The sequence below is a fragment of the Calonectris borealis genome, chromosome 17 (genome assembly GCF_964195595.1).
Source record: "Calonectris borealis chromosome 17, bCalBor7.hap1.2, whole genome shotgun sequence".
NCBI lineage: Eukaryota > Metazoa > Chordata > Aves > Procellariiformes > Procellariidae > Calonectris > Calonectris borealis.
The window spans coordinates 16,379,039-16,392,734 of NC_134328.1; the positions used below are offsets into that span (position 1 = coordinate 16,379,039).

The 13,696-nt window shown below is 44.4% G+C and overlaps 1 protein-coding gene across 5 annotated transcripts in view; it reads right to left on the reverse strand.

Moving 5' to 3' along the window:
• Positions 1 to 1,450: 1,450 nt before the first annotated feature.
• Positions 1,451 to 13,696, reverse strand: part of DNAJC5 (DnaJ heat shock protein family (Hsp40) member C5) — a 33,825-nt gene continuing 21,579 nt past the window's right edge. For all 5 annotated transcript variants that reach the window (XM_075166775.1, XM_075166776.1, XM_075166773.1 and 2 more), the window contains 3 exons: positions 11,148 to 11,361; positions 9,285 to 9,456; positions 1,451 to 8,546 (listed from right to left, as the gene is read on the reverse strand). In XM_075166775.1, coding sequence (XP_075022876.1) covers positions 8,443 to 8,546; positions 9,285 to 9,456; positions 11,148 to 11,361 — 490 coding nt within the window. In that variant the 3' untranslated portion in view covers positions 1,451 to 8,442. The remainder of the gene's footprint in view (positions 8,547 to 9,284; positions 9,457 to 11,147; positions 11,362 to 13,696) is intronic.

The following is a 13,696-nucleotide window of genomic DNA, read 5'->3' on the forward strand; positions in this document are numbered from 1 at the left end:
AAAGCGATGGGAAGGGGAAGGTTCGCAGGCAGCAGCAGCCGCAGCCGTGGGAGCCAAGCGCCCGGCTGCGGGGTGGGAGCCCGGAGCCTGCCCACGGCGAAGGGCCGTGTGCGGGTACCAGGTTTCATCCTGAGTTGAGGTGAAGATGAAATTCATACACACAAGTAGCCCGTGATCCAAACCCCAAAGCGACACGTAAAGGGGTTCAATTTGTTATGAGGGGGAAACAGCCAATAAAAAATAACCAAAAGTCTCCAATAGAAAATGTCACTTTACCTAAGTGGCCAGACCCACCACGCTCCGTCCCTCAGCACCCTGCGGGCAGCACGGCCAGAAGGTGCCCAGCGATGGGACGCCTTTTCCCAGCAAAAGGCAGCCAAAACGGTCCCTGCTGCGCCCCGATGTCTCCAACCTCAGGCTGCGCCCTGCCTGCCCTGCCCGCGCTCCTGCCAGGCGTCCCCAGCCACCGTAACCCACGGCAGGGCATGCTGTGATGGTTTCTCAGTTCTCAGCGCAGCCACCGAGGTGCCCCGTGGCAGTGGCTCCAGCGGCTTTGGCGCGAGGGGAGGGTGGTCGGGGGCAGCTGCCCCCGGGGAACCGTCCCGCAAGGCGAGGGGTGGGAGCGGGACGGGGCGCAGCCCCCCGCCGAGGCCGTACCGGTGACAGCGGGGCGAGTCCTGCCGGGGAGCACGCGCCGAGTTGAAACGTCACGATTTTGTGCTTACCTCCTTCCCGCGGATTTGCATCAAATGCGGAATTAACCGCTTCGAAATGACGGACGCCAGGGAAGCCGTGCGGGTGACAAAAGCCGCTGGTGCCACCCTGCAGCGAGGGCAGCTCCCTCCACCGCGGGCCCAGCTGCGGGGCTCACATTTACGCCGCCGCCGTCCCCACCTTGGCTTGGAAACACCTCTCACAGCCGCCTTCGGCGCATCTTTCGCTCATCCTTGCTTCCGTCTCTCCACCAGCAACACCAGGAATAAAACCACTCTCCAATGACATCAGCTTCTTCAGAAAAGCCTATTTTTGCTGCAAACAGATAGTTCTTACTGCAAGACCTCCACCGAGGCCGGAGCAGCCGTCCCCTTCCCCGGCACCCTGCAATCATTCCACGCACCGCCTGGCAACTATAACTTGAATTTACACCCCAAATACCTGCCATGGTCCGGCATCGTATAACGGTCTTTGGCCTTTTGCTCCATGGCGGGTGGAAGAGGGGGCAGAAGGGAGCAGTGGCAGAGCTGCGGAGCTGTCGGGCACCGCGATGTCCCGTCCAGGGGACAGCCGGAGACAGGAGACCGCTCCCCCGTCCCACCCAGCTCCAGACGCGGCCCCGCTGCACCTCGGGCCGCGCAGACCCTTCCTCCTGTGACGAGTTCCGGCGTGCAGGTAAGGAAAGAAAAAGCCGATGCGCATTTCTGCATTGAAAACATTTATTTTACAACAGTGGTTTCAGATAACTTAGCAATCTTTATTTTAGTTTATATTCAGACATACAATACACAAATTACCATGCTAAAACATAAAATAATTCCTTCTGCCGTAACTGCGTGTATGTACAGGAGCTCAGTAGTATCGAGTGTTACAATCCACAAAGTTCAGACAGCCACATCTACTTACATACAATTCAAAGTATGGTCCTTTAGTAACATAACAAAATATATATATGTCTATATTATAATTGCTTTTCAGATGCATTTATACTTCGATTGTGGTTTGGTTTTTTTTACAATTTTTTTTTTCTTTTTTAAAGATGGGCTCCCCCCACCCACCCGCCCGAGTTGAAGTGCAGTGCAAATGCAAAACGCGTTCTCTCCCGGCGTCCTCGGCTCCCTCAGGCTTCACGAAGAGGCCGATACAACCAAACCCCACGACGAATTACTTAGCTCAGGGCCTTGCTCACATGCAAAATGAATACAAACCGGCTGGGATGTTGCGATAACGCAACCCAGACCATCCACACCCAGCCCCAGAAAAGCGGGCGAAGGTGGGGACGAGCGGAAGGAAGGAATGACAGCCATCGGCTCCGGTGGCCGCGCACCCAGGCGAGGGAACATGGAGTGTTCGGAACTTGGCAAACCTCAGAGTTCGTCTACCGTGTCGGACACAAACGTGTAAGCGACGAAGGAATCCCCCCGATATTGCCCCGTTTCTGCCGTGAAGCAGAAGCCCCCGGTGTTCTGTATGTCAGGCACAGCCCCTGGAACGAGAGGCCCGAGGAGGGCCGGCTGCGGGCTCTGCCCAGCAGGACTGGAGTGGTTTGGTGGCACGCACAGGCAGGCTGGCCACAAGCGTTGTGCCTTTACACAGATCACCGGCCACTCCAGTTTTATGACCTGCAGTAACTCCACGTCCTTACGAATCCAACCTGCAAGCACCGCCAACTGAGTAACTGGGCCGCCACACTGCCCAGTGTCAACGTGCCCGAGGAGGGAAGACCTCGGGAGCAGAACATTGCTTTTCCTTTCCAAACAGCACGGCTCTCCCACTTGTACTACCCGTTTGTTTATACAACCGGATCCTTCCACCGTCTCCTTCACCAGTCACTTAACCTGACAGATTTGTTTGGGTTTTTCCTGCAGCTGAAAGGAGAAAGCGCAATTCTGGACACACAACTCACACCCTCCGCTCGTCTGGCTGAGAGTTCACAGCCGTACCTCGAGCCGAACTTCATGTTTTTACCACCAAAGAAAAAACAGCAGCAAGTACTAGGTGCACACCTGTTGTATAAATATATACATATGTGCATATATACATACATGGACACACATGATGTTGCAATCCAAAGCCTACAGCGCGGGTTTGGACCTTGCTCCGTGAGCTCACCGAGTCCCGCTTTGGAGAGTACAACGTGGTGAAAACTAGTATAAGGAAAAAACCCAAATCAACATGTTCTGTTACACCTCTAGCGATGAGCGCATCGACCACATTTAGAACACCCCACGTACCAGCCCGCGCACGTCCAAGTCATTCCAGAGATGGCCCCTGCCCTCCTCCTTACCGTTGGGTTCCCCTCCTTCCTCCGAAGGAAAGCTGGAGCAGGCAAAGCCCAGCTCCGGCCGGAGGGGCCGGGGATAAGGGGCAGCTCACAGAATTCAAGTAGATCGTTAAATTTTTGGAAGGGTATGACAAGCAACCGCTAACAGACTGCAAGAGTACACCCACACGGCTGGCTGTGGGGGAACGGGAGCAGAGAAGACAACAGCACTCGAGAATGAATGGCCATTTTATATAAGAGCTTCCTCTACACATATACATATATATATATATAACCACCAGAAATTCCCAGCATCTATCCTTTTAACAACAAAATTAACTGTGCATGTCACATTGGCATTTGATTTCCAAATGAAGGTTTGTCTTCCAGATTTATGGCATTTGGCTTGTGCAAACGTCAAACACAGACAGCTTCCCTCACGCAGTTTCTTCTTGTAAAGAAAGCATCTTCTTGGAAGGAAATGGGAATTTCAGTCTTGCCGAGTCCCAGAGAGCACGTAAGCCTCCCAACGCAGGACGTGGAGCAGACCACAGTTCTTGCAGGACGTGAACGCTGACAAATTTCCTGCCACCTTGTTAGGTATCCGTTACATTTCTTTCAAGACATTTTAAGCAGCTGTTGGTGTAATGATCACTACAAGCTAGATGATTTCCACTATGATACAGAGAAGCGGCATCAAATAATTAAGCGTGTTAAGTTTATTCCGACCTTACACTATAAACACTTGTACTGGGGGGGTTACGTTTCAGTGCTCTAAGATTAATGCGTATTTAAACAGCATCCAGAATTATTAACATGAGGCAGAGGCTGCAAAAGCCTCCCTAACCACCTCCCAAGAGTCTCCTGTTAAACATGACGCCAATATCCAGTTGCATCGGGTAGGAAAAACCTGCAGCACAAACGCATTTCCTAAATTACCTGGGAATGTCAAGAACACCGAAGGGCAGCGGACAGACAAAGGGCACAACCTATTTGAGAAAAGCGGGTACCTCTCTCAAGGAGTGCATACGGTACGAACGCTCTGATGCAACCGCCCACAAGCACGCTGGTGTGCCTCTACACCACACAACACAACCGCTTTCGAGATGGGAGAGGAGTATCTCTTCAGTCAGGCTCCTGCCCTGGTTACACCCGTCGTCTTTACAGGCTGACACGAAGGGTGTTGCAAACTGTACTCCCCCGACTACAGCACTGCGGCAGGACTCGGTGTTTCTCAGTACCGTGCTCAAGCCTTCCTCCTCAGCGGGTGTTTCTGTTCAGACTGCAGGCTGTGCCACCCAAACCTCCAAACCTCAAAGAGCATCACATTTTAAGAACACTATGAGCACTAATATCTAAAGCAGTTTAAAAATATTACAAATCTAAAAATAAGACTAAAAAGGTAACATGGCTCTAAAACATCACTGCATGGAATCAGCAGAAATCTACACCCTACCAGACTCCACCGAGGTTTACATAAACAAATTTATATACAGATAAATATTTAAGAATTTCCTACAACCACTAACAAAATGAAACTGGCATTTAACGGGTGCAATGCCCCTTCATTCACTTCAAGTGAAGCGTACAATTCGTCGTACTACAGTGCGTTGGGGATTTCACCATCCCCAGGGAGGACGGGGCACCCAGGCCCAGCACCGCCTCCTCCCGCAGCAGCTCTGCCGCGGCCAGGAGGGATGGCACCCGAGCACTCTCTGCAGCGAGGCAGCAGCTCTCCCGACTCACCCTAAGCTACGAACAGCTCTCCACGCAACACAGATCAGGAATAAAGTCAGTGGTCCGCCACACCAGCCAGAGGAAGCTCTCCAGATCAGATTCTCCCCGAAACTCCTCCTCGTCAGGAGGAGCTACAAGTGCCAAGAAAATTGGTGCTGAAGAGGTTCGATGAGCTAGATGGAGGTGGCCGAACTACTGAAACCGAGGTCTCAGGCAACTCGTAAAAAATGAGACAACTTTTAAGAAACAAAACAAACAAAAAAAAAAAAATCAAAGCTCAAGTTTTAATTCTGGCAACACGCTGAACAGAGATCAACAGTGCTCAGGTTTAATTTTGGAAGGAAACATTCCGCACGTAAGCCAGGTAATGGGCTGCAGTGCCTGCACCACTACGCTACTGCAGTTCTGGCGGGGACACTGCAGCTCCATCCGCCCCAGCCCAGAACTGCTGAGTGACCTTCTGCACCAGATTTCTAACCATTATTTCCAATACAACTTTGCATTCAACTTGGCCATTTTGAAGGGCAACTCACGTTAGAGCCCGGGATACTCTTGTACCTTACCTACAAGAGCAGAAAAAAGGTGGGCGTTAACCTGCTTATCCTCCAATTACACAGGTTTTGTTTTAAGGAAGAAATGTTTAAATAGCTTTCTTATACAGTTCAAGAAGAATTGTGGTAATACACAATAATCTTAAATTTAGAGATTATGGAGTAACATGGGCAAATTTAAAACAGTTTCAAAACCCATGAATATTCATCTAAAAACGTGTTTTCCCGTCATTCCCTGTAACTGGGATCTCAGAGTAGTTTCCCTTGGAGCATCTAACATCATTCTGGCATGTAACAGCATACAGACTAATTTACTATTCACACACCACCCACAGACACCACGGAAAGAACGCAGTCTCTCTCAACCCATGCCTTGCTAAGCGAAGAACTAACACAGCAAATTTATCCTGGATGTCATCTTTTCCCAAGCAATGCGAGACGCGGATAACGGCATCGCCTCTAATCCTCATTTGCTGCCCACACTTTGGTTCCGACGCCAGGAGCCTGCGGAGCGACTTCAGGTGAGCTACACACCTCCCCGGAGCCACAACCTCCCGCCAGCCTTTCTAGTTCAGTGGAAGTAGCCCAGAGGGGTTAAGAAATAGAGTATTTTTCCAAATTAACACCGACAACCAGCCCCCAACCTCGGGGGTCACAGCCGCTCTGCAGTGGAGCAGCAACAGAAACAACCGGCTTTGTGTTACCCATCTAGAGGAACGTGGGGAGACGGAGTATAACTAACGACAGCACAAGGGAAACAGCCTTCTCCTCATTCTACCGAGTTAGTCTGATCAACGATGCTCATTTACAAAGCCAAAAAAACCCCTAATGCTATTTTTTTTTCTACCAAGAACATAATTTGCACAGATAAGGGCAATTTTAACAAGTGAGTTTTTAGGGGACAAAGCCTGCAGACATTCAAGCATATTCCAGCGTGCAATTCAACATCAAGAACAGGCTTCAGGCAAAATCTACAAGGACAGCCAATGTGACATTATTTTTCCAAGCCTAAAAATTGGTTTTCATTCCAAGGGGTCAAAGACTTTAATTAAATAAGGACCTCAAGCCAAATCATACACGACCACCCAAGAGAGTTTTCCAGACAGAAAAAGTTAAAAGTATCTTCCAGTAAACCACCAAGTTTCAGGTCTAAAAGGACTATCGACGAGGGAGAAATGACTTAACAAGTGTGCTACTGAATTCTAGCCAGTGAACTAAAAGTAACATTTCTTTTTGAATTTTTGGGACCTGATGTGGTATCACAAGCATGCTTATTTGCACCAAGCTCACGTGCAGGCAACAAGCGTGTGCTTGTGCCAACAGCTACAGGGAAGTCTGATTTTGCAAACATCCCTCACTTAGCATTGAGAGACTGTGTTAAGAACATTTTCTTCTACCCAGCATGTTTAACACTGTTTCACATCAGATTTTATGTGCTCCATCATTTTCAGCTTGTGTAAAACCAGCGTGAAAATATATTCAGAACGATTCTCTGGCAGGAGAGTCCCCTTCATTTTCTGATGGTTTTCTTACAGACCGACACTGCTTTACCCCGCTCAAAAGAAACACCTGGATCTTGTAACAGAGCAGCATGAAAGACCTTCAAAGCAACACCGGGCGGAAGGCTGTAAATAGCCTCTCAACAGAAATAGGCGGAAAATGAAAAGGGGAGATGGGGGATACAAAGGACAGTAGAGGCATTGTGATATAAAACCATAAAGATCAAAATTAAAGAGGCTGTAATTAGCCGCTAAAAGTGCCAAGTGTAGGTTCTCTGGTAGCTGTTCTAGATCCTGACTCCGTATCATCTAAAGCAAGATTATTAACAACAAAATGTAACAGCAATTCAGCAGCTGCCTAAAATGCTTTTTTAACAGTTAAATCTCAATAAGCCACAGTTTCTAGAGCAGTATTCAAACATGATTTGGTTTCAAAATAGTACAGGAAACCTTTCAATGGTTTCCCCATAGTTGTTCGGAGGAAAAGAAAAACACTGGTGTAAACAAGTCTAAATGCAAGACAATGTGCAAATTATACAATAGAAACACAAAGGTGTTGTGTTCTTAAAAAGCCATTTAAGTACTCCACAAAGATGTTCATGAGAAAATTAAAGGGCTAGTGTATTATAAAAGCTTTAAAAAAAAGACACTTAATATCCCATTTGTCTATTAGAATCTCAAATTATTAGAACAAATTTTTAAAACCCAATTTTTTTAAAACATTTATGCTGTTGCCTACTGTCTGCATTTTACTCACTTGCTCAGTGAAAACCAATTAACCAGTTTCACTTTAAGATTCTCATGCATTCAAAAAAAGCTGCACTATTTGGTCTTTAGCATTTCAGGAAAACAACTGCACTCAAACCAAAACAGCATTGTGCTTGAAGTTAAAATCCCACCGCCACCACCAAATAAGCCCATTCACAGTTGGTTTTGTGACAAACTACAGTTTGCGGTTACGTTGTCACTGAAGATCGCCTTACACATAAAGAGCTGTTCATCAATTTACTGTTCAAAGATTGGAAACTCTCCCTTCTTATTTTTCAAGGTAGATTTATTTAAGCTGAAAACCAGCATTAAAGAGAATTCCAGCTCTGCAGGACTGGCATTTTTTGGTTCTTGGCTTTGTAAACTTGCTTAGATAACAACGCAGGAATAGCAGGAGGAATAAAAGAAGTGGTTTGTTGCACTCAAATGAAAATCATGAACTTTTAAAGGTCTTCGACAGCTCAGCTGTATGGAAGAATGGTGGCTTCTGTGAAACTTTTTCTTTTTAAATCTCATTTTTGGGCCAGTACCACCACTTAAAATGCAGAATGTCTCCATCATACTTATATTGTGACAACTCAATACATTACACCACAGACATTTAACATAACTCCATACATGCTATAAAAAAAAAACAGGAAAAAAAAAAAGAAAGGAAACAAATAAGACCGTAGCTAAACTGCTTTAAATACTGCATGCTACAGCACTTCATGTATCATCAAGATACGACACTGAAAGGTGACAAAAGGCTGAAGGGATTACAAAATATTTTCGGCAGGTTGGAAAGCTGCCTTCTTACTGTGGCAGAATTATTCCCCCTCCCCATTCTCTACTTCTAATGTTCATGATTCTAGTGTTGAGTTGGCCATGTATTTTTTTTTATCCATTCTAATTACAGTGTTTCCTTAACTTAATTAAATCCATCAGTGTGGTAGCTGGGGTGAGAGTCAGCTGTGAGCTGGGTCGTCTCTGTGGCTGATGCTGGCTGTATCACAATAGGTGCGTCTGAGGCCTCTGAAAAGCGAGACAAAAGGTTTAGCACACCAAGGGAAAAAAAACCAGCGTCGTATGGTTTGGTAAGCGTAAGTTACGTCTCCCTACAACACTTTGATAACACAATTTTACACTGCTCTAAGAGTAGATGTTAATTTACTGTTTTTCAGTCTGCACACAATACCATTTGACTCAAGTCTACGTGTGGAACATTTATTAGATTTCCTTGTTCATGCACGAGCAGCTGATCCTCACCCACCATTCAGCAATGCCCATTAAAAACGTGATCAGAGCACACACAAGGCTCTATAATTTTTTAAATAATCGGTTCAATTCTACAGAAATAGCATTATACCTTCATAAACAGTATTAGATAGAGCTACTAGGGTAGCAGTCCCGTTTCCTTCACGCCCAACGTAGTTAACAGAACTGCCTTGACACCCCCCACCCTTTGGGGTAAAAGAGCCCCTTTCTGGAATCACATGCTGGTAACGTTACTCCAGTGACGTGGGAAGGAAGCTAAATGATGGTGACCTGCTGCTCTGAAGCTGACCCCGAGTTCCATGAAGACGCTCCGGAAGTTTTCAGCAACCGTATCTCCAGTGTTAGCGTTACCCACAAGTATTCCCTCACCATCATCTACAATCCCAGGCCTGTGCTGATCTCTACAAAGCAAGCGCTGCTCCTTACCCACCACACTAAGCGCTCGGGCAGAGACTGCCGCCGTTTCACTCTAGAAATCTCAGTGTTTTTACCTACCCCTTTCATCTGACTGCAACTGTGCCTCCAAGTCCTCTGGAGAGACGTAGTATTCCTGCTCTTCACCCTCAGGAGGTTTAGGTTTACACTTCCCACAGCAACAATTACAGCAGCAGCACAGACAGCAACAGCAATAGCAGCCTGTGATGAGCCCACAGAACACAAACAAGGCCTGCAGAGGACAGAAGACAAAGAAATACTCATAACCTGTGCCTACCACGCATGACCACTGAGTTTGTGAGACTCAGATATGGAAACCAGAGAGCAAAAATACAGCAATGTAAAGACAGAAACTTACAGGCTACATTTCTTTTTTGTACTTCATCACCAAGATATAGTTAAAAATAGGTGTAAACTGACTACTGCTATGAACGTTTTACACTGAGGTGAATGCTGCCAACCTGGTTTACTGGAAGATATTCCTACAATTTAGGTTTAAGTGGACTATTCTGCTACACCTGCAAGAAGATACAGGTCTAAGAAGTGTATCTGTACTAAAATCCAGAGGTACAGTAGTTTAGGACAGATTGTAGCTTGCATAAATAACCCTGGAAAAGATTCATGCTAGCTAGTTGATGTACAGGTCGTGATCTACCTACAGCAGGGACTTCGACCTACCCTGGCTGCAGGCATGGCTGCAAAGCGCACCTTACTGAAGTTTGGGGCACTGGGGTTAGACGCTACTAATACGTGAGCAAGGCAACTCAAAGCTAGCCAAGTCTGCCAGGTGCTTATCGCGGTGAGAACAGCCAAAATTAAACTTTTCATACAGGTCACTGTGTAATTGTTTGAAAAAATAATTTTAAAAATAGCAAACCAGCACAGTGATATTCCCATTCCCTTACAGCAGGGGAATCAAGAGATGGAGATAATGCTAGCAAAGGGTAGAAAAATAAACCTATGAAATGAAATGCCAAGACTAGGAAAAGGTTTTAATCAGCCATAAAGCACTGTGAACAACGTCACGTCACTAAGTAAGTTGGTGCAGTTATGGTTTCCTACTTCAGTTTTGTAGTCACGCTGTGTTTTACTTATTACTTTCTGTGCCAGCAGGCTGCAATCACATGAACTCTGAAACGCAAAAGCCTGGACAATTTCAGTACGAGAAATGTGTGATGTGCAACGTATGGGTTTTTTGCACTTTTGAGAAATGTGGTGATTTTAAAATGTATTACTTAAAAAGACAGAAGCATATTACGCTTAAAAATAGTTCAAGTCCAGTAAAATACAGTAATTCCTTGGTACTGGCAGAAGACTCCTAGAAGGCACCTACACAATAATTGTTACATCTACTGCACGCATGCAATACTTTCAAACAGCTTTTTGCATGCATTTGTGAGGAAACATGAGCTTGCAGTGTAATTTTGGTACACTGATGATACTCTTCCTGCTGCACAAGAAACAAGGATGGGCAAGCGAACAAATAACCTGGAGTCTCTCAAATCAGAGAAGAGCTGAAGAAGTGACATTTGTTCAGGGAAGCCTCCGAGTAAGTTTGTAAGCACACTTCTAAACAGGATCTTCTCTGTGAACTCAAGTTCACAGTCAGGACTCATTCTGCAAAATCGTTTAGCAGGTATTACCAAAGAGAATACCCCCCCAAATCCTCATCACTTTTAAATCCACTAGAAGGGTCCAAGCTTCTCTTAGTAATGTAAGTCTTGCTTATTAGGCCCGTATCACTGAAAGATATTAGAAAAATACTTCTGAACTAGAGATTGCAATGCAGTAAGAGAAGGTTAATTACCAGGTGTCAGAAATCCAGCAATTTCCAAAAGTAAAAACAAACACAATTATCAAATGGAGCTCTTTAAGAGTTTTAAATGCCAATCCAGAATAACTTCTCTTTGCACTTTTATTTACCTTTGCCCACCAACTGGACAGCACGAAGTATGTGTTCACATTTTCTTCACCAAACTGTTCTGCTACATACAGACCCAGAGAACCATACTTATCATAAATGTTTCTCTTTGTGGCATCTGTCAATATTGCGTGTGCATTATTGATCTCTTTAAATTTTTCTGCTGCCTCTGGATTATCAGGGTTTTTATCAGGATGATATTTCAATGCAAGTTTCCTGCAGAAAGAAAAAAAGACATCATTACAGATTAAAAACCAGGATTTGGGTTCCTGGTTTTGATGGTTTTGTTTTTTTTTTTAAATTCCATAGCCTGTCACTCAAGGGAGACTTTCAAGTTCCAGTTGGTTTCCTTCATCTGTGATTCCACTTCCCTGATGATTCTTCCTTAGATGGTAACAAAAGGCTACAGCACTGTCTAACTTAGTTCACAGGATTGACTTCAGACTGCTGGATTTGGCCCTCAGAAATCCAACGGAAAAAAAGAGAGACATTGAAGAAAAGTAGTGCTCTTTTTCACCTCTCAGCTCCAGCAATTTCCACCGGTAAGTTTTGCTCCTGCTAAAGCAAAGACCAAGCGAACAGAAAAAAGACACACCACAAGTCTAAGATATAGTACCAAAGAATAAATAAAAGCAAGCTGCCACAGCTAGTCTGCAGTGTCTGAACACAAAAACAGAATAGACAATCACTTGTGGTTAATTCACCAACTCCTGTGCAGGAACAAAGTACTTTTCAGTTCAAGGCTTGCTAGAATAGAAAAAGCTTCAGAGTTTCGAGGCATCAGGAAATCGCAATGTACCTCCCTTAATCATGCTAGATTTCTTACAGCTACATGACAGCAGTTTACAGTCCCCAGAGATCTCTGAACATAGCACACACACACAAAAAAAAATCAGATTGAGCACTGATAAATTTGCTAGTTCTGACATGGCCCAGGCTATTTACAGAAATCACAGAAATAACTGGCCAAACACCTCCTTATAAACAGAAAAACTGCTGTTTTGCCATTTGAGCCTTTTGTGCTCTCACGTAGAAAAATGATACAGAAAATGCTAACAGTTCTCCTCCACCAAAAAAGGTACTTCTCCTCCTACAGAAGATTACCACAAAGTCCCATATTTGAGAAATACACTAGAAGCTTGCAGATGTTTACACGATGACTTTGCAGTGAGGAAATATTTAGACAAACATAAAATAAAGATTTGTGCAAGCAATTTGAACATGCATACAAGTATATCACAGCGTTCAAACAATAAATTGAGTGTGCACTTGAAATACTCAAACTGTAAATGATGTTGCTTGGGTATATGACGTCCAGGGTTGCCACTAACGCCGTAACCTCAATGAGGACTGAAATAATCACAGGTTTTATAATTAGAGGGAAGTTATATAAACCTGGAAAGGGCTTAGCTACTATCAGTCTGCAACAGATAAATATTTTTCCTTTCCCATTTCCTACACATACACAAACCCCATAGCCCACAAGCCAGCAAAGGATGTTCAAATGGAATGAAAACAGGTGTCAGTCCTCCTTTTGTAAAGGAGCAGCAGAGGAAACAAGGTTAGATGAAGGTTCAGGTAAGTATAAAGCAGCTACATTTCACCCTAGGATCTAGTTGGATCGTTCCTCCAAAGGAAAAACTGTTGCAGTTTTTCCCCCAAGAAGATAAAATTATTTTCCAGTTGCTAAGGCTTGAAGATTACCAATTCAAACTTCCATTTAAAGGTTGTAGGAAGACACAGCTGATTTTTGAGAATCTGGGGACCCAGTTTATTCACAGACTTTACCATGTAGTTGCCATCAGTATTAAGATGTAACTTTGAAAGGGAAAAATTTTGGTAAATGTTAAAGACTAAAAGAAAACAACTTCAAAAAAGAGTATCCTGAAGTGAAGATTACTACTGACCCCTAGTGTGATGTTGAATACACTGCCACTTGTCAAATAGTCGTACAAGAGGTAGCTCACGCTTAAGGTAAAGAAGCAATTGCATATAAGCAGATTTTGGGGGAACGTGGAAAGGGAGGATGTTACAAGACTTTTTTTGTTTTTATTTGGTCAATGTGAAGCCATTTCATGCGTCTAACTCTTTAAGAAAGGAAATAAAGTTAAAAAATCCTCTTTTAAAATAGTAACTCCACATAGAATAAGAAATTTTGAATGGATTTTTAGAAAAAAGTCATTGTTGATACTCAGTTTTCATCCTTATCTGCATCTTTAATCTACGCCTCACCGTGCCAGAATTGGAAATGATGGACAAAAGGGCAAAACTGCACATCTGTGGTCTCTGTAAGGCAGACACAAGGCTACGTAACACGAAGAATTTAACTCTGATCACACTGTCTTAGAATTCTGTTCAACTTTAGATAAAGACCTTTCAGAATGATACTGCATATTTGAGAATTTAACTTACTAGAGATGAGATGTGAAAATTTAACAGCACTTATATATAAAGTCTAGGCACGTTTTCACACCAATTTTTGCAAGAATCAACCATGTTTTCACCTGGTTTTCTTACATGTTTTTCTTGCAAAAGGTTTAAATAAACCAAC